The sequence below is a fragment of the Agelaius tricolor genome, unplaced genomic scaffold (assembly GCF_023055355.1).
Source record: "Agelaius tricolor isolate 1412-34295 unplaced genomic scaffold, bAgeTri1.0.p SCAF_1, whole genome shotgun sequence".
Taxonomy (NCBI): Eukaryota; Metazoa; Chordata; class Aves; order Passeriformes; family Icteridae; genus Agelaius; species Agelaius tricolor.
In genome coordinates, this window is record NW_027269261.1 from 31551007 (window position 1) to 31570709 (window position 19703).

The window sequence follows — 19703 nt, forward strand, 5'->3', positions numbered from 1 at the left end:
CCTCCAGCTCAGTCAGGCTGGGCTTCAACAGGAACATCTCAGTTATTGGAGGAGCAGATGGAGAGGGAGAAAGGGAGGGTGCACCTCTTTCCCACTGGCAGGGCCCCTGAACCCTACAGAGCTGCTCACCAGTAGATGTTCTGTGGGTCAGGAGCATAACTGACGGTCCAGTTGGAGACATGGAGGGACTCACTGCAGGAGGAGGCTCTGGGCTCCCCACGGCACGCACAGCCCTGGCACTTACAAGCGTTGAAATCTTTGAGGATTCTGGACAGAGAAAGAAGGACATGCTGACACAAAAGGCTGGCAGGCACAAGCCGAGGGGATGCCTTAGTGCTGCTGTTCTGATTTAAAGCAAAGGCTGGGACAAGTCACCTTCTTGGGGAGGGTGGGACCATCTGCACTCACATGGCTGTGATGGTCTCATTGTGGAAGGTGACAAAGGCCATCCCCAGAGGCTTTTCATTAACCTTCTCCTTCTCCCGCTTGTAGTCATCTTTGAGCTTCTCCTCCAGCTTGGTATAATACTCAATGGCCTCCACCTGAGCAGGAGGACAGAGGTCAGAGGAGAGATGATCTGGGGACCCAAGCCACGGGACACCCCACTTCTGCCCAACATCTCTAACACTCCCCTACCTCCTCACAGCCCCTGATGGCACAGCAGCACAGGTGGCCACAGGGCTTGGGGTTGATCATGGATGGGGTGTTGTCCTTGCTCTGCAGGTTGGTGAAGTAGATTCGTCCACGCTCAGCTTTCTTCCTGAAACACGAGAGCGGAAGAAAGGAAAGAAAGAGGGTGACTCATAAAAGCTCTGTGGCACCAGACTTGAGGGGGTATCAGGAACACCAGCCCACTCTGCCTTTTCCAAAAATAGAGGTTACCTCTCTGCATCAAGGAACATCAGCCGGGCAACATCATAGCAGGGACGGGCCTCCAGGACAGTGCAATTGGCATAGGCCTCCCTGTGGGTGAGAAGCATCAGTTCATCACAACTGGCACCAAAGTTACCCCTCAAGCAAACTCCAAGTGGTCAAGACTTCTCTCTGGCCCTTAGGAGAGTGTCCTGGGCTGAGTACAGTGATGCATACCACAAGTTTGCAGGGGAGCCTGCACGCTCTGTCCCTTACAGCTGACGTAAAACACAGGGCAAATGCTACATCCCTAAGGCTTTGGAACAAGGAGCCTTTCTGGACTTCTGCCCTGTAGCAGCTAGGAGCCTCTCTGACCCCACACTCCCCCCTCTGCCTTCACAGACTTGTGGTCAGAAAGAGGCAGAAGAGTTCCCAAAGGGTACAAAGCATTTCTTTTCTACCTTGGTGCTGACAGTGAGGTTCTCACAGAAGAGGAGTTAATTTTATTGTTAAACAGACATACTTTTTACAAGGACTGTGATCAGGGCAGCAGCACAACATCCCACAGTCACTGCTTCAGCACCTCCTGCCTGTATTTCATCTGTGAACTTAACTATAACTCAAGACATGCCCTGTCCATTGCTTACGACACTGACCCCCTATGGCTCTACAGGAGATGGCTGAGCCCTTCCCAATGCACAAAACAAAGGATACTTCAAATTCAGATAAGAAGTAGAAAAATAACAGTGAGTGACTCAAAATAAAGGTATTCACTGATTTTGCTTAGCTCTCTGCTCTCAATGTATTATTGCCATTCCAGATAACACTAGTACTACCCTAATAAAAACATCCCTGTTACAGAGCAGTCTTTAGGGACACAGTGAGACTTACTCAAAATGTTTCTTGATCTTCTCTGGCTCAGCATATTTTGAGATCCCATTGATGAATAGAGTTCGCTTAACCTGAGAAAGAAGAGAGAAAGGAGAGGACAGGTAGGTATGGATGGTGTAGAAGACCAGATTGCAGCAAGACCCCCTCCCAAGACCTATGTCAGTGATGAAAAAGGGTGGCCCCATCAATTCTAGGTACCAGAGCTCCCCTTCTCCTCTGCTTCCGCTGGTTGCAGTCATTCTGCACCCAGGTGCACTGCAGATTGACAGGCTAGGGACTTACACTGCAGGTGCCTGAACAGAAACACAGCTACCCTTCAGAAATGAAGAAGGTAAAAGCAGCTGGAACAACCCCCTAAGGAAGAATGGGGTCCTTCCACATGTTTACCCTGGGCAGCTGGGCAGGCCTCTCCTGTTTCCCCACAGGCAGTCATGGTTGCTGCTCTGGAAGTGATCTGCCTTTGGCCAGGCAGAATAAAAACAGCCAAAACATGACAGCACTAAAATTGCTGTGGAAATTGAGGTGCTCAGCATTGTCTCCAAGGCTACCTGACGACCACAGAGCATGGGAAAATGTGTCTGGGAGAGTGGCCAGATCCTGCTCACCAAGTCATCCTCTTTGTAGCGCATCTTGGAAGTGTGCCGGCGCATACTGTACACTGTCAGCAGCAGGTACAGGAAAGCAAAGGTGGTGTGCAGCCACAGCAGGTTATTCCTGTCACAAGGGAGACCACAAAGGTCAATGCAAGGTTGGCAGTACAAGTCTGTGTATGGCTGATCAGGTCCTGAAGGCACTGGGGGTATGAGTGTATTCAGCATAGCACACAGATGCCCTACAACCAAATTCCAGGAGCTCAGCCTGGAAATTGGAGCAGGGACAGTAGCCTCACAGCAAGGGCAGAAATACAACCTAAAGGAGATCAGGCTTTGCAGCAAGTGAACATTTTACAAAACACCCCTTGAGGGCCTCAATTACCCATCCCACCCCTGCCCAAACATACCCAGACTTCAGGTTAGCGATAGTAGTCCTCCCAAAACTGTAGGCATTGTTTTCTAGAGAGAAAGAGGCAGACACAAACATGTTCAGTTATACTGAGTGGGACAGAGCACCACTAGAATGAGCTACAGCAAGAGTATCACCTGCAGAATACCTAAAAAACCCAAGTTACACAGGATGATCCTGTGGATGCACTACAGTCAAAGTGAGACAGTAGTTAGGGTTTGTCTGTGTTAGTCCTGTCCTGCCCTCCACTGCTACCCAATGGTCTGGAACATGGTGTTGAAAGCAGATGCCCCAGCCCAGCCAAAAGCTCCTTGTTCTCACCTAGCAGGTCCCCTGAGAAGTTGACAGGTAACACGATGCCCACGGAAAGCACACCCACAACCACCAGCAGCCCAATGATGTGCCTCTGGAAGGACAGGTAGTGCACTGCATCAACCCCGCATTTGTCCCGGATCTCATCATCCCTGCCAAGGAGAGAAAAGCTGTCAGGCAATCTTCTACATTTCCTCAAGTGCTGGTGAAAAGTACAGGGTCCCTGCTGCCCTCTTGATCTGAGCACACACAGCACCCCTCGTTCTGCCCTACAGGGCTGTAGCCAGACTCTGGATTTGGGAGCCCAGCACTCAGCCTTGAAGCGGCCTGGGCAGAAACCTGCCTGTGCAATGATTACCCAGCCCTGCTCCCCATGGCCCTGCTCTCTGTCCCTCAGGAGAGGCAACTGGACACCTTACACCCTCTGGGTGGGCCTTGCCTTCCCTGCTAAGATACAAATGCTGATGCTATCCTACTGCATTCTGAAGTGCTTGGGAGACTACTCTTGTGCTTCATCAAGCTGAGGGCGCCTCCCTGCATCCTCCTCATAGCCATCCCTGAGACAGCAGAGCCTCTAGCAAGAGTGCCAGGGTGATGAGTATCTTTGCAGAGCAGGGGACCATTTCTAAGATGGGACTGAGGTGGGGCAGCCATGGGCCTGGGTTCTCTCCTCTGTCACAGACTCACTTTGTGACCTTATTGTGGCTTTAGGACTCCTCACATAGTCCTGTCTTTGCTTGTCCTCTCCAGAGGACAAATTTCCCTTGTGCTCTTCAGAGAGGGGGCTGCAGCAAGGGCAGTGACTTCATGAAGCTGTACTGCACTGGGTGTCCCAACAACCCTGCACTGCCCCTCCTTCCCCATGTGGGTCCCCCATACAGGTCCTGGGGCACTCACTTTATCCTGAAGATGGCTGTCAGCCAGGAGCAGAAACCCTGTGCAAAAAGAAAACAGGACAGTTTCACTACACTCTGTGTTCCTTTATCCCAGCTCCTTCCTTCAAAGGTTTCAGGGCTCAGACTGGTCCTTGCACCTCCACATACTTGGCTTGGGGAGGGGGCAGACTACAAGCACCCAGATGTGCAGAGCCACACAAGGGCCAAGGTGAAGGAGGTGACAGTGCAACTCCATGAAGCACAACACGGGTTGGACTCTGCTGTGTGGCTCTCCCCTGCCAACTGGCAGCCCAACCTTCAAGGAAACCCATGGGCTCGTGGCTAATATGGAAGTTCTCCAAAGCCATGGCACACTCAGAAAATTCAGCATACGCGTACTTCAGCCATCATGCTGGACAAGAGAAACTCTGTAAGGACTGGGAAGGTAGGCTGGGCCAAGGCAGTGCTCTCAAAGGACACCTGGGGGAGCTTCACCCTCCCTCCATCATACACATTATCCTCTCCTTCAGCAAGGAAAAAGCCAGTAGAGAAAGATGCCAGCATGAGGAAGAGCTGGCAAGTAAGTATTGCTTGTAATGCTGAGATTATAGGCTGGACAGATGTCTATTAAGCCACAGTTATCTAGAGCCTATTTATTTAAGCACATGTCTAAGAGCTGCATAGTTCCTTGAGCTCTATACCACACTCACACATTACAAGATGTGGGACTTAAGGCCCAGGAACAGGGAAAAGTGTTTCTTCTGAAGAGCCCTTGACTGAGCCAAGCTGTGGGTTCCTGGCCCCCCAAAGGCAAAGCCTTTGACTCTTGTGGCTACTCACGTTGTCCCTCTGGTCGAAGTCCACAGAGCTGGAGACGGAGGTGAGGCGCTCGTAGCGGTCATGGTTGTCAGAATGCAGGGCGGAGGCTACACTAAAATGACAAGTGGGAGGTGAGGGAGAAAGTTAAAAGATGTGAAGAGGCAGCCTGGCCAGGAACCACGAGCACCCAGGAGACGAGAGGTTAATTCAGGTCAGTTTGCACCCGGCGAGATGGAGAGAGGTAAGATCAGAGGTAGCAGTAAAGAGAGAACCCTCCTCAGATGGCATGCTGAGCCAGGCAACGCCCATGGGCTTAGCCCATGGATGCTACTTGTTAGGCACCTTCTGAAAGGCACCCGATACTACGTGGCAGTCCCTGCAAGGAGAGGCTGGCAGAGGCTGCCACAGAGGAGAGGTGAGGTCTGTTTAGCACAGGGTTTAGACAGCAGAAAGGAAGTGAGAACTGGAGGCTGTAACAGCCCTTCTGGCTTTGGCATAGCTGGAGAGGCACTGGGAGCAGCCCTTGTCCTGGAGGACCTTACTCATCTTCAGGAAGTGGAAGGAAGGAGTCTGGTGGGCTGCATCCTGCTACACCAGTTCTCCTCACCCTTAGTGCTTCAGTGCAGGAGGAAAAATTCAGCTGCCTGGAGCCAGGCTCAGAGCAACCTGCTCCCCAGCCTCAGATGAGCCTCCAGCCTGGAAATCCCTTGAGCAGGAGCAGGACAGACAGCTAGAACTGAATGTCTACATGCTAAAGTACAGGAAAACAAAAGGGGTGAATATCACGAAACCGCTTTACTCCAGCCAGAGGCAGGGACCTAGATGAAGAACCCGCAGCAGAAGCTTCCAAGGCTGACAACAGCCCCCACTACAAACAGAGGCAGAGGGCAGCTGGAAAAGGAGGCAAGAAAACGGCCCAGAAATCTAAATTAAAGAGCACTTGCAAGGTGACAACTGCAGACTGGGATCTTGGAGGTGCAAGAAGAGAGACGACTGATCTGAAGGCTAGAAACAAAGGGGAAAAAACCAAATGAAAACATGGTCTCCCTTCAGTCAGTACAGGCTCAAGGAGGGTAAGATGGGCAAGAACACAGAGAAACAGATGCTGAGAGACAAGTGCTAGAGAGGAGGTGGATGAGACACTATGGGAAAGAGAACAAGCAGAGATCCTCATGAGCGTTGGGAAGGAAAGTGGATGAGACACTTGGCCTCTCTCAGAGCAGAGTAGCACCTGCTGAGTCTCCAGTTCCTAGCTGGAAGTAATAGAGACAGGGGAAAGGAGATTAGCTGAAGGTCAGGGGACTACAGCAGTGCAGATTAGTGGTGTGCAGCCTTGCCACTGCGCAGCCCCACAGTCTGCTCTGCTGGAGGAACAGAGACAGCTTCAACCGAGCTCCCAAACCTTCAGCTCTTTATAATCACAGAGGCCTTGCAGCTGGGCACAGGGAGCAAGGGTGAATTTCTGCTGAAGAGAAATTTCTGCCCTGGGAAAAGCCCAGCATGATGACACCATGAGCATATGGACAACCAGGATACCTCAGCTCTGTGCAGGGGGATGCAGTGACAATAATCAGGATGACTTGAAGTGTTTAGAAGACAGAGGATGCAAAACCTTGCCAAAAGAAAAGCTGAATAGGGAGCTCCAACAGCAAGTGCACCTGGATGGAGACTTTTTAAAGTAAAGCACTGACAGTGCAAGTGGGTGAAAGCAAGATTTCCCCAAATTAAGATTAAGGTGGGACCCTGCATGATGCAGGTTTGGTGCAGGCTCTGCCAGGAAAGGAGAAATTCAGGATCTGAGGCACAGCTAGCCTCAGGCTGAAGGAATCACAGTCTCCAAGAGGGCAGGCCAGGCATGCTGTGGAAAGGGTTTGCTGGGGTGTGAAGCTGGAGGTGGTTGCACAGGTGGCAAGCCCTACAGGGCTCTGTGATCACTTTCCTCATATGCAGAGGTGCAAGTGGGTTGCTATGACCTCCCAGTGTGGACTGAGTTGCCACTTGAGACTGCTGATGGCTACTGCAAGCTCTGACAAGTCGCAGGACAAGGGCACTTGCTGGTTCTCAGGGAAAGGGAACACATCAGAGGAGGATGCCCTCTCCCACAAAGAACAGTGTTGTACATTCAGGGGCTGGGAGCACCAGGTGACACATACATGTTCCTAACCTATCACCCGTCACTGCACTCCCCAGCAGAGAACAGCTGGAATGGGAATGTGCCATTGGCCTTGAAGGAGCACAGAGAGAATGACACTTCCTTGCTGAGTTCTGCAGGTTTTTGGAGGCTTCTGGCTGCTAACACTGTCCCAGCTCATGTAGTAGCTTTAGGGGTGGTATGTATAGTGTGTATGGAGCAGATGGCTCCAGCAAGCTCAAATGAAAAACAGGAGGAGGAAGATGTGGCCCCCTGGGGAGAGACAAGCATTTGCCTCCTCTTGTGAGGATAAATGAAGTGGCCCCCTAAAAAGTCCTCAGAGCATGATGGCTCTACTACCTCTGCCTTACTCCCCCCACATGATGCTAGCAGTGAAAAGTTGCCAGACACACCTGAAGCAGGGCAACCACTAGTGAAGCAGTCAAGCACGAGCAAGAGGTCCCCTCTGTGCCATGTACCACAGTGACCACTAGTTCTGTTTTAACACCAACTGCTCTGCTCCCAAGGACAAGGATCAGCTGCAAAAATCAGGCAGATTCTTGTACCCCCTTTAAGGCAGTAGCAGGCCCCTGCTTTGCAAGTGGGAAAAGGAGGCTGCAGCTTGCTGCCCTGGCCTCAGACACAAATCAGTGTGGCTGGAGTGACTGTGGCAGGCTGTGCACTGCCAGCTGATCATCCTCTCTGCAGCACATACCACCCAACCAGTCAGCAAGGCACAGGCGATGGTCTTTTCTCAGGCACAAAAGCAAAAAGAAAGAGGTAAGAACAGGAAGGACAGTCCATGGCAGGACTTAATGGGCACCACCAGGCCAAGGTGACGAAGGATGCTTTCAGCAGCACTGAGGCAAAAGGTTTCTTCCAGTGGGGAAGAGAAAAAATCAGGGGTGCTTCCTTGGTGGGTGTGGATTTAGGTGGCAAGGGACAAGGGCCAAAGGTTGCCTTGGTCCCAGCAGCCTCATGGGTAAAAAGGAAAGACAGTACACTTGCCAGATCCTCTTTGTGCATCTGCCTACCTTTGCAGATGGTGAGGGAAAGCTCTTGTGGCAACCTATCACAAGAAGGACCAGGCAAAGTAGCCTTCCCTGCACCTGGGTGACCTGAGTCTACTGTGGGCTCAGACAAGCCAGTTTGTTTACTTCCATCATAAAGCAGGATAGCTGGACACAAGCAGATAGAGCAGGACATGTGATACAGCACCCTCTGCTTGGTCAGGACTGAGAGCTCCCTGGCACTGCTGCTCTCAAAGAGCACTTAAGGGCTACTAGGGGAAAACCAGGGTGCATTCAGCTGTGGTAGTGGATGACACAAAGGGGAGGGAAAGAAGAGCACAAATCCACTGAGAGACACAAATTCATGCCCAAACTCCCAGCCATTTAGATTAGTTCAGAAGCAAGATAGCTGCAAGAAAAAAGGAGAGAGAGGTTATGAGCAAGGAAGAGAGAAGAGATGAGACCCTGAAAAAACAACATACTATTCCCGCTCCTCTCTTTCCGTCTCCCAGCGTCGGCGCCTGGGGGCACAGAAACAGAAAGGGAGAGGTTACAACCACGGGAGTAGGTGCTGAGTTCTCCTCTTTTGCAGGGAACTATGCATCCAACATGGCTCCCCATCATCCTGAAGAAAAGAAACCTGCCAATGGTCAGGCTGGAGAAGACCTTCCTTCCAGAGCCCAGCAACGCCTCAAGTTATAGCAATCTGGAATACCCACTGGTCCAGAGGCAGAATGCTTTGCTGCCAGCTGAAGGGAAGCTAGCTTCATTGGGAAGGTGACCTGGCTCCAGACGATGGACATTGCAGGGAGCTCCTGGGTGACAGGGAGTAGGACAGACTGTAGGGACTGCCTGGCTGCCATGTGAGCTCCCCTTCCATATATCTCCTCCCCACCCAGGCAACAAACACACATGCACCCCCCTCCTGCAAATCTCATCCTACCCCATGGATGAGCCAAGCAGCATGGGCTCCTTCCTGCAACCGCAGTCCCGTTGATCCACAGCCACTCTGTCCCTCTCCCTGTGCTCACCAGCTCTTCCTCTCCGAACACCTGGAGAGCTGGCACCCCTCTGCATTTCTGCCTACAGCCACTGCTGGCACTCCCTTGCACCCAAGGTGCTCAAGCATTGCCTCAGAGAAAATCCAGTCCTCCCTCCCCACCAGAGGACAGAGCTGTGCAGTTCCCATGGCTTCCTGCCAGCACCTGGATCCAGACTGCTTAACCCTGCTGCCCTCTCCCTAGTGAGGTCTCCTATGATTATTCCTTCTCCTTGTTTCCCCTCCACTACCTCTGTACAGTTGATTTCCCCAGCCAGACCAGGAAATGATGGGCAGAGGAGCCACAGGGACCCAGCTGCTTATCTAACCCTATCCAGGACTACTTACTTAAACCGGGAGAATTCCTGGTTTGATGCTGGAAAAAACCAACTCTTTGCACTGCTGTGCAGGGAATGCTCCCTCTGCTGTAGAGCTGCTATCCCAAATGGGCCCCGGCTTTTGCTGATGGACACTGTAGCTCACAAATGCATCGGGCAGGAAGGATCCAAACCCAGACCAATTCATCAGCATTAGGGATGAGAGCTAAGCTGGCATCAGCACAGCAGTATCACACTTGGAAAAGCAGCATACTACTGTCAAGTGCTCTTGACAAGAATTGCATCCACCAGAGTCACAAGGACACCTTAGAGGGTTAACAAAGCCTTTACTGTGACAGCCCTCACCCTTCCTGTGACCCCTTGCTCCTCTCCTCCCTCCATCTGCTGTTCCTCTGTAAGGGCCTCTGCACTTCTCTGTCACTGAAGGGACCATAACTGATATGGAGCCAGCAGGGACCACTCTGTGTGTTGGGAGAACGATGCTGTAACAAAAATGCCAGTAAGCGGGGATTTCTTCCTATTCCTGGAGCTCGGGGGATGCAACTGGAACATTTGCATCTCCTCTCCAGCTGCTCAGGAACACAAAATGGAATTTATCCCTTCTGCCTCACAGCAAGGAGAGGCACTGCTCATATCTTATTCCCTTGCCACTCTCCCTTGCTTACCTGTCAGCATCAGTCACCAGGGCCAGGCGTCCATAGTCCCAAGCAACTTTACGCAAAATTGAAAAGACAAACAATAGTGCCTGAAAGAGACCAAAAGAGAAGCTGTGAGAAAAGGCATTGTCCAACTCTGTATGCAGAGGCACAGGAACAAGGAAGGTAGGAGGGGACAGAGTCCTCAGTTAAGAGCACAAGTTCCCCAGGACTGTTACATCAGACTATCTGGATAGCTGTGGGAGGCAGAGGTCCAGGATGCAACACACAATAGCTAAGGTAGCCCCACAGGATCAAAAAGCCCTGAGGTTCCTGTAAGTCACAATTATGGCTATGTGATTTGTGGTCCCACAGCTTCTAAGCAGAAAAATGCAAACCATTGGGTGGATAAAGCTGCAGGGACTTGGCAACCTAAGTGGGAGTTTTGGGATGCAGGACTCACCCAACATCACCCCCATCCTGCAACACCCTTCCATGGGGCTCAGTGTGGTGTTATTGGAGTTAAGTCAATAGTGGCTAAGCCCACAGTGTCTAGGAGACATGATCAGGGCCAGAATGCCAGCCAGCAGCAAAATCAGGGATAGCATTTGGGGCCCTCAACCCTAATCATCTGATCACCGTCCTCATTTCATGGTTAATTAGGGGAGAAGGTGTCGAAGCAACAGTAGGTAGACTTACGAGAAAGCACATAAAGTCAAGGGCTAGGACAGTGGGCACCCCACCAAAGGGCAGCCCCTGCAGCACAGTGCTGCGGATGCGTGCGCTGTAGCAGTAGTCCTTGGTAGTGCTGTTGTTGTTGTTGCATGCGGGAGTTTTGCAGGGGGCCCCTACTGAGCCCAGGGTGGCGATGACGTAGGGAAGCATCTCTACAGCTTCATCGTCTTCCCTGGGGAAAGGAGAGAAAGAGCTAGTTAGACATGCATCACTTCAATGGCAATGTAGCCCTGTTGGAGTTGGGGGCCAACCTTGCCTGCCAGCTTGGGCCCCTCTGTGCTAGAGGATTTTCCTGGGATCAGGGACCAGGGACAAGGTCATCTGAGAAGCCTGCTGAGTTCAGTGGCGCCAAAAGAACCCATATGCTTCAGCAGCTATTGTCCCACCATGGAGTCCCAGAACTCCCTCCCTAGTTTGTCCACTCTCACACCATTTAGGTGCAGTTGTCTCACAGACTGCTTTTCATCCTGAGAACATGGTGTCTCAGCTCCCCCTCCTCAGCAGGGAAAGCATTTAGGTACAGGAAAAAGTGAAAGGGTGGAGTGGATGGGGCATGAAGTCACGTCTGGATGATAGAAACAAACTGCTTTAGGACAGTTGCTGCATCATGATCCCACAATTTCCTTTGCCTGGCTGCATAAAGCCATTAGCTTTATTAGGCTGAATCATCACCCTCTCTTCACTGCGGGCCTCAGCCTCCAGCTCCCAGGGCACCCATCAGGGGCTGGTCACACCCCCTGCTTGTCTTTTCTCCTTCCTCTGACTTGGAGGCCATTTAGATGCAAGCACACAGGGTAGAAAGGAGGCTTAGACTCTACTGTTTAGCTGGTCAAATATTTTATTTATATAAGTGCCTTCCCCAAACTGTTACAAGACCCACAGTGGCATGCAGGTCAGCATCACTGCTTGGACATGGGGAGGTCCTCCTTCTATGCACAGCAGCTCCATAAGAAACACAGACATGATTATGGTAGCAATAGATAAATGAGAACTGAATAACTCGGAGAAGTTATTTCCGCTGACAACAGAAACACAACCACTTTTCAGAAAAGGGCTGAGAAAATCCCATCAGTTGCAAAAGGAACAGTGCTAACACGAAGATGTATAAAGGCTTTTGATCCCTAAACCATTCCTCTTAATCCAGCATCCACAAACCACCCCAAATCCTTCACTACAGCCAGGAACCATAGAGAAAGGATGGATAGCACAGTATCACTTCTGGGCAATGCCTGGGTTTTTTTTCTCCCCAGAAATGCCATCCCTCAGGGCTAGGCAAAAGAGCCATGGCATGCCCAAAGGATGAGAAAGCTACCAGCACCACTGTCCTTCAAGCTCTGCATTGTTTGGTGACATTAGCAGAGGGGATGCAGGGCTCTTACCTCCAGCTCACTGGTATAATCCTGGCCATCTCCTGCCTGGTGCAGACATTTATCAGCATGGCAGCACAACGCTAGCTGGATAACAACCACAAAATGATTTGCTGCGGTGACCTAGAGCTCTGCTACAAAGTGACCCTCCCTGAGCTCCAAGGGGTGCACAGCTACAAACCAGCTGAAGCACCATGACAAAGGACAGCCTGAGAAGCAAAAGCCCAGCTGGGTACAGGCATTGAGAGGGGGTCAGCCAAATTGGAAAAGCCACAAAGCAGCCTCTTAAGACATAATTCACAGGTATAATTCGCAGGGCTGCCTAGAGCAGAACAAGGGAGCAGAAAAGCAGGAGAAAAACAAGCCAAGACATGAGATCTCAGTTGGGAATAAATCAGGAAGACAGGATAACTCATCCTGGCTGAATTAACTAGATACTTGGAAGCTCTAGGGGAATGATGGGAAATAATGTTGGGATGAGACTCAAAGGAATATCACACACTTTGGAGCATGAATGGTAAGTGCAATCTAGATGAACTGAATGAAAAAAACAAGTATCTCTCAACCCTCTTTTTGGGAACCTTGTAAACTTTTAGCAATGAGTTTCAGATTTTGAGTAAAGATGACGATTCTACTGTAACACCACAGCCTTGAGTTCTTCTATTGTGAAAAAAGACAAAGAAGAAAAGCATTTGCTTTTTCTAGAACTACTAAGTTCACTCCTAAGTGCTCTCTCCTTCCTAGAGGACACAAGGTGTCTTCTAGCTCTAACCACTCACCCACACATTCCTAACACATTCTCTCTTCTGACCCTGTGGAAAGGTGACCAGAACCTTTCTCCATCACATACTCCATACTGGGTAGGGAAATTTCCTTGACTGCCAGAACAGCACTCTGATGCTCTCAGCATCTCTCCTTACACTGCTCCTCACATGGCTGAGCACGATTTACTTCTCTGATGGCATCTTTGAAGAAAAGCATCTCTGTCATCAGCCTGCAATCCAACTGCCCGGAGTAGCCAAGGTAAATTAGAAGCCAGCCATGTCCCAGAGCCAATCACTCCTTCCAATACACCTGGCTGCATGCTTCTCAACTTCTCACACCACTTCACTACACATGGTGTCACTTTGGAATCACTTCCTCTTGAATGACTCCAGGGTATTGGTAGATTCTAGGAACCTTGCTGCACATTACCTTTTCTGGGTCATTAATAGCAAAGGACCTCATCCCTCTGCTCTTGTCACATTAAAATTGCTACTTCACCCCTTGACTTTATTTGTGGAACCTCAGCTAATTTTTGAGCCAGAACTCTACATCTCCTCCAGTAGACAGTTTTCTTAACTGTTTTCTGTGAGAAATTTCAGAGGTTTTCTGAACATCCAAGCAAGTTACACAAGTTTGCCAGATGCTGTTATTTTACCACAGTATTGAAAGACTTGCAACATATCAGGGAACTAACTATTTACCTCATTCTTGCATGTTTTATAGCCCCATTTTTCCAGTTGTCTTTCTTAAAAGAAATGAGGCTCATATGCTCAGATTGCCCACAATCCTATATAAACATTATTTATACAAACCATTACATACTGAAGACAAATTCTGCAAGCCTATAGGTAATTTAAGACACATTTCAGAGAGACAGGTCCCAGAGATATACTTTTCCCCTGAAGCTCAGAGGATGGACAGGATATAAACCTTCCTAGCCTCTTCAGTAACCCAGCTAGAACACCCAGCAGTGGAAAAGATGTGGCATATGCCCAAGGCTTACAGTGCCTTTTCATGAGCTGAGTCAAGAGGCACAGAAGCAGTCCACATCATCCTTAGTTATGCAACCTCCCACCCAGCTGGTAAGCACAGGGAACTCCCCATGGAGACAGAGGTGCTTCAGGTGTGTGGGAAGCTGGGAAAAGCTCACAGGAATGTTCATAGCACTTGTGCCCTTCTAGTTCTCCCAGCTGCAGGCTAGAAGCGACCTGCCATTGTATCAATTTAGGTAAGACTTACCAGGGTTCTTCTGGGGTTACAACACCATTTAGACAACTAAGAAAAATGCTTTGGCAACCAATTCTGCAGTCTTTATCAATAGTGCCTAGCTAGTATCCTTCACCAAAAGCCTTTCTCAGGAGTCTTTCAGCTGAGCAGGAGACTGGCTGGTTTTCCCAGGCACAGTGCAATCCATGGGCCTGGCAATACCTCTTTCCTTGCATTTGGTTGCACCTTGGCCTCAGATGCTCACTCCAGGGGACTCTCTGCCCCCACCCTCAGCCAGGCAGGGACGCTCCAATGTGTCCTGTGCTGCAAGGTGCAGGATCAGCCCTGCAGGCAGCTGATGTTGGGTGTTTCACTCAAAGCACAGGCAGGGAGGAAAGGTGGTGCTTGCAGCATGCACAGTCTTATAGTACAGAAGCACAGTTCCCAATTATGAAAGGAAATCCCTTCCAGCAGTGTGGGAGGGATAAGGGGATTTTTCTAGCAACAGCTGCTCTCCCCAACTCAAATACACACTGAAGGCAGAGGTAGTTCTGCAAAGCTTTCTGTTTTGATCCCAGTGTCTCCCTCTAGGGAAGGACCCTGCATGTTTCCTCATACCTTATGCTGCCACCACAGGTAAAGGAGCATCTTTGACCACACAAACTGTGCTGCACCAGAACATGGTTAAAGGTGCCGTTCCTGGTGCCTCCTTCCCCTTAAAGGCTGTAGGCCAGGGCAAGCTTGGCTCAGCCTGGGCTGAGATGCTAACATCAGCATGAGCTCCTGAGCATCAAGAGACAAGGTGCAGGGAGTTGGTGGGAAGCTGCTGTGAGGCAGGAGTGGTGGGAACCAGCTCAAGGTATTCAAGCCCTTTCCTGACCACAAGCGTGGCTTGTCACCACAGAATATAGTGGGGCCAAAGGCACAGTAAGAGCAGGACATCAAACCAGGTTCCATGCAAGCCCCAGAGGCTTCCCCTCCTGCACTCTGCATAATTAATGCTGACTTCCTCAAAACAGCAAAGACAGATTTGCCAAAAGGCATTTTCCACTCTTATTCAGCAATACTGGACTCCATCCCCTTCTCCATTAACAGTAGGAAGGAGGAAGAGAGGCAGCTTCTCCCACCACAGAGAAACCTGTTCCCTGCTCCACAGCATAGCCCCTACATCCCCAGCAGGACCAGCATGTCCACAGTGTCCCCTGCTTTCACCAACACGTGTCAGGAGCAGAGGCATACAGCTTCCTACCTGAAGTCCCTAAAGCACATCCTGCCTGGTGCTGCAGCCGCAGCTCCTGCCTGTTAAGCCCTGTACAAACACAGCCCTGAGAACTGCTGTTCTTGAGAGCCTGGTGGCCTAAGCAAGGCAGGGTAGAACTTCTCCTCCTCCTTGTCTTTGTCCCTGGCCTGCAGGTCAGCACACAAATGAGGGCCCAAACAGCAGCCAGGCTAGCCTCTATGCTCCCATCTATCCATTGCAAAGAGAAAGAAGAAAGAATGCAGAATGACACTAGGAAGGCCAAGATTACATGACTTGGTCCTTCACAGCTATGACTCTGGCTGCAAAATGTGCATCAGGATGCTTGTGGAGTTATCCCACTTGCAGGCAGGGGACTGGGAGGTGGCCTGCTGAGGAGGCTGCCTGTCCCACACTGAACTCTGCTGCAGCACTGTCAGGCCAGGGCAGACAACATAAACAGCACTGCAGGTCTTCCCAAACAGAGCATTTTCCATTCTCACCAGTTCACCCTGAAGTCTCTGCCCCACATACTCAGCATTCACGTCCTCTGCCAAACCCCTGGCACCAAGGGGAAAGAAGAAAGAGGAAGCACTGTGCTGGGACTCAGGCAGGAGTGACGCAGGAGCTGGACAGCCAGCTAACAGGCAGACAGATGCACTGACACGGACAAGTGTCTGTGTTCTTCCAGCCACACCACTGATGTCAGCCAGACACAAGGAGGTGACCTGAGAAACGCCTGCAGAAAAATATAAATCAATAAAGCGGATGCTTGAGCTCACAGACCAAACGACGTAAGCACACAAGCTACATTCATTTGTTTTCTCACCAGTAAATGTTAATAACTCCATCTGTAATTAGAACATCGAGATTGTGCTCTAGTAGAGACACATTTATTTAGGGAAATGTGACAGTCTCACAGCAGGCTGGAGGTGCAGAGACAGGCAACCGGAAACCAGCAGGTCTGCGGCTAGAATACCAAATTTCCAGACTAAAAAAAAGAAACCCAAACCTTCTTAAATCTCTTGGGAATAGCATTCAGGGAGGTGAGGTGTGCCTCAGCTCTGAGACATGGCCTGTGGACATGGCCTGTATCTTTCAGATCTGCTCCTCTGGGGTCCCCCTGGTGTCCCAAGAACCATAGGTAACCCACACTGTGACCTCAGGGACCTGAGCCCAGAGGATGTGCCACCCCGAGCCTCTGCCTGCCAGGGCAGTACAGACCTGCCTGCACTGGGCACCTGGGCACCCTCACGCAGCAGCTGGCACCCAAGGCTGAGGGAGCCTTCCTATCCCCTCAAAGAGTCACCTAGGCTACCTGCACTTAAGTGGCAAAGTCCAGCAGAGCTCTGAGCAAACTGCTTGCAGCCACAAGCAGACCACAGGAAGAACAGTCTGACTCTGTTAAGCAAGTAGGGAATAGCCTCAGGACAGATGGGGAGAAAGGGGCTTACAAGTTAGCTCAAAGCCTTTCCCAGAGTACAACAGTTAAACAGGGAAAATATCACTCTTGGTGCAGAAACAGCAGTGGGAAAGCTGTCCTGCACCATGCCTCAGACCTGGCACAAAGCATTCAGGCAGCTGAGGGCTGGAGAAGTGCTGACGTGCTGGGTGCAGTGAGGAGAAACGTGATCTGCAGGCCAAGGGAAAAAGCATCAAGAAGCAAATGTGCTACTGGTGCATTTCCAACAAGCCTGGGCAAAGTACTGACAAGCCTACAACAGGGATCGGTCCTGTATCAGCAGAAAGGAGGAGGGCCTGCCAAAACCGTACAACTCTTTGTCTCCTTTCCATGTCCTCCAGTCAATACAAAGCTCCCTGCACACTTCACCTCTATGAACTAGCCAACTAGACACCAGGCCTACAAAGCTCTGGCAGTCTTGGCTTCTTCAAAGCAAAAACTAAGTGCACCTTTGCCCTGGGTCCAAAGTCCTCCCAACTGGCTTTGCACTAGGCCTCAAATATCTACCACTAAAGGGCATCACACCTTTCTTTAGTGCACATCAGCTCCCAGTCCTGGTGTTGGCAGGCACTGTCCCTGTCACAGCCAGCCCCAACCCCACACTGCTCAGAGCACCATTCTGTGATGGCTTGCACACTGCTGACCGTGTACATACCAATGCTCAGGAACCCCTGCTCCTGCCCCCAGCACAACTGTAAGCACTGCAAACCACACAAGTAACCCTGAGCTGGGACGGTGCCTGGCACAGATGATAGTAGACTATAACAGTGGGGAGCACTTGGATCCATGTAAAACCAAGTTTGAGTTTCATGAAGGTCAGGAACCTGTCCACTTCACAACTCAGTCCCTTTTAAAATCACCCAGGATAATCACAAAAGCCTTGCCTTTGAACATCAGCAAAACACTTCCCGCTGTCTTCACCCACTGGAAACTCTCTACCTTGACAAGTGATATGGATTGAGCTCCAAACAGATAGATAGGTCTTTTTTATGCCTCTTTTGAACAGGAACTCCCTCCAATCTGATGGTAGTGCTTTCGAGTCATATGGTGCCCTGAACATAATGTACCATGCCAAGAAGGGCTGCACCACATCCTGAAACCCAGTATGTTGTGGTGCATGCTCTTCACACCAGAACTGGCTAATCCGTCCTCAGCCTAAGGGCAATCAGATCTCTCTGGCTCTGCAATTTGCCCCCATGCTACACATCCCACACTGCTGTCTTCCTGCCTCAATTTTCACATCCCTTTGGACTCCCTTTGGTGCTCCTGGGCAAGGGCTGTCTGTTCCTGCCTGGCCATCAGGGAAGGGCTGATGATGGCCCCTTCCCCTCCAAAGAGGTTTAGTGGAACAGTGACACCACACAACACCACGGTGCAGTTCTGCTGCCAAGCCAGCTCGACTGCCTCCACCTGGCTACAAGGAACAACATGGCCGTGGTACCTGGCATTCCTGCACCATGAAGGAGAGGTCCCCAGTCCCATCTTGTTTGCTTACTGACAAACACTATGGAGTCTCAATGCCACATGAACACCCTCAGTGGTGTCTCATAGGAACCTATCCATGGGTCCCAGTTCATGGCAAGGGACTTATCCTCTGCCATCAAGAGAAAGCCAAATCTATCAAACAGTTCTCCGCATCAATCAGCTCTCTGTTTGCATTGCAGAATCACAGTCATTCTGATTTACAGTAATTTTTGAGTGTTTCATTAGTTACCAAATCAAACACTTAAGTTACAAATATATCTACCTGCCACTTTCCCTTCAAGTTCCTAGGCTTTATAAATCTCAGAAAGATATCAAGTCTGTCTGCTAGATTGTACTTTATAAAGGAATACCACTTCCCGTTTGGCTTCCCTTGTTTCCCATAGGCATACACTGATAGTGATCCAATAAACACAATAAACCATTAGAGCAGCAAGACCAATGAGGTGCTGGACTGCCCACGGCATATTCTGCAGAGCAGTGGCCATATGGCAACCAAATCATATGGTTGGGAGTAAGTCCCAGAGAACAGGGCTTCCTCACCTATCACTCAACACCCCAGCAGCAGCAACTTCACCAATTCCCAGCAGACTTTTAGCAAAGACAAGGATGGAGACTTCACGACCTTACAATATCAGTAGTTTTCAGCTTCTAGTTTATGGATTCCATTGGCACAATGACTGTTCTTCATGGGTTGCCATCTTGATTATCTCCTGCATGACTATTATTATCATTTATCCTACCTGCGTATGGCCTGCATTTTCCTTACAACCTGTGGGCCTGCCCCAGGCTAGCACTCCCATACTTCATTTTTTAAGTGAGAATAACTATGCATACAGGATCTTTACTGCACAAATACCACTTTGGTTTTCAAGCACTGTTAAGGAGAGCTGTTCAGGTGCAAGACATCTGGCTTGGCATAAACACAAACCAATCTCCCTGGTGATTTAATATTTACTCTGAATTTTTCCACGTCTCTCACGTTTCTCAAGTGACTAAATACCATCTTGTCCCTTTTGCACAGGGGCGTGTTTTTAGCAGGAGCTCTGCACTCTTGCAGCCCTGATTTCTTTTTCCTTTGTTTATTAGTAACCTCACCTCATCATAAAGCTTCTGATCTTAATCCCCTTGTGTAGAGGGGAGTACCACATATTTATCTTTCCTCAGGCCTCATATCTGTTTCCTGCCAGTCATAGACTGGGTATTTTCATCTACACCCAGCTTTTCCTCTTGAGTGAAAAACGTGTGTGTCTCTCATAACACTGGGTTTTTATCTAGTCTCTCAAGGTCACATGGACTGTTTTCTCCTCCTCTCTTCTGCATGACAGAAGTCTTTTCCTCCTTGCAGCACAATATTCAGAGACACAAAAATTCTGTTCACTGGTACAATTACAATCACTTGCCTATGAAGTATGATCAGCACTTCCCACCAAGGAAACTCCTTGGTGATGCAAGCCACCAAATGGTGGCAATGAGCATCTCTCTGAGGAGTCCAAGCCACTTCTCAGGGCTTCACAGCTGATTGCTCACCAGAGGCTGGCAGAA

General features: G+C 50.1%; 1 protein-coding gene across 2 annotated transcripts in view; it reads right to left on the minus strand.

Annotated features, from left to right (window-relative positions):
• The window catches only part of TMEM63B (transmembrane protein 63B), a 49014-nt gene that overhangs the window by 7979 nt on the left and 21332 nt on the right, over positions 1-19703 (minus strand). For both annotated transcript variants that reach the window (XM_071428697.1, XM_071428705.1), the window contains exons 2-14: positions 10604-10811; positions 9935-10014; positions 8375-8413; positions 4773-4863; positions 3955-3992; positions 3067-3209; positions 2744-2795; positions 2349-2457; positions 1744-1814; positions 883-963; positions 637-760; positions 409-542; positions 130-267 (exon numbers count right to left, since the gene is read on the minus strand). In XM_071428697.1, coding sequence (XP_071284798.1) covers positions 130-267; positions 409-542; positions 637-760; positions 883-963; positions 1744-1814; positions 2349-2457; positions 2744-2795; positions 3067-3209; positions 3955-3992; positions 4773-4863; positions 8375-8413; positions 9935-10014; positions 10604-10789 — 1286 coding nt within the window. In that variant the 5' untranslated portion in view covers positions 10790-10811. The remainder of the gene's footprint in view (positions 1-129; positions 268-408; positions 543-636; positions 761-882; positions 964-1743; positions 1815-2348; positions 2458-2743; positions 2796-3066; positions 3210-3954; positions 3993-4772; positions 4864-8374; positions 8414-9934; positions 10015-10603; positions 10812-19703) is intronic.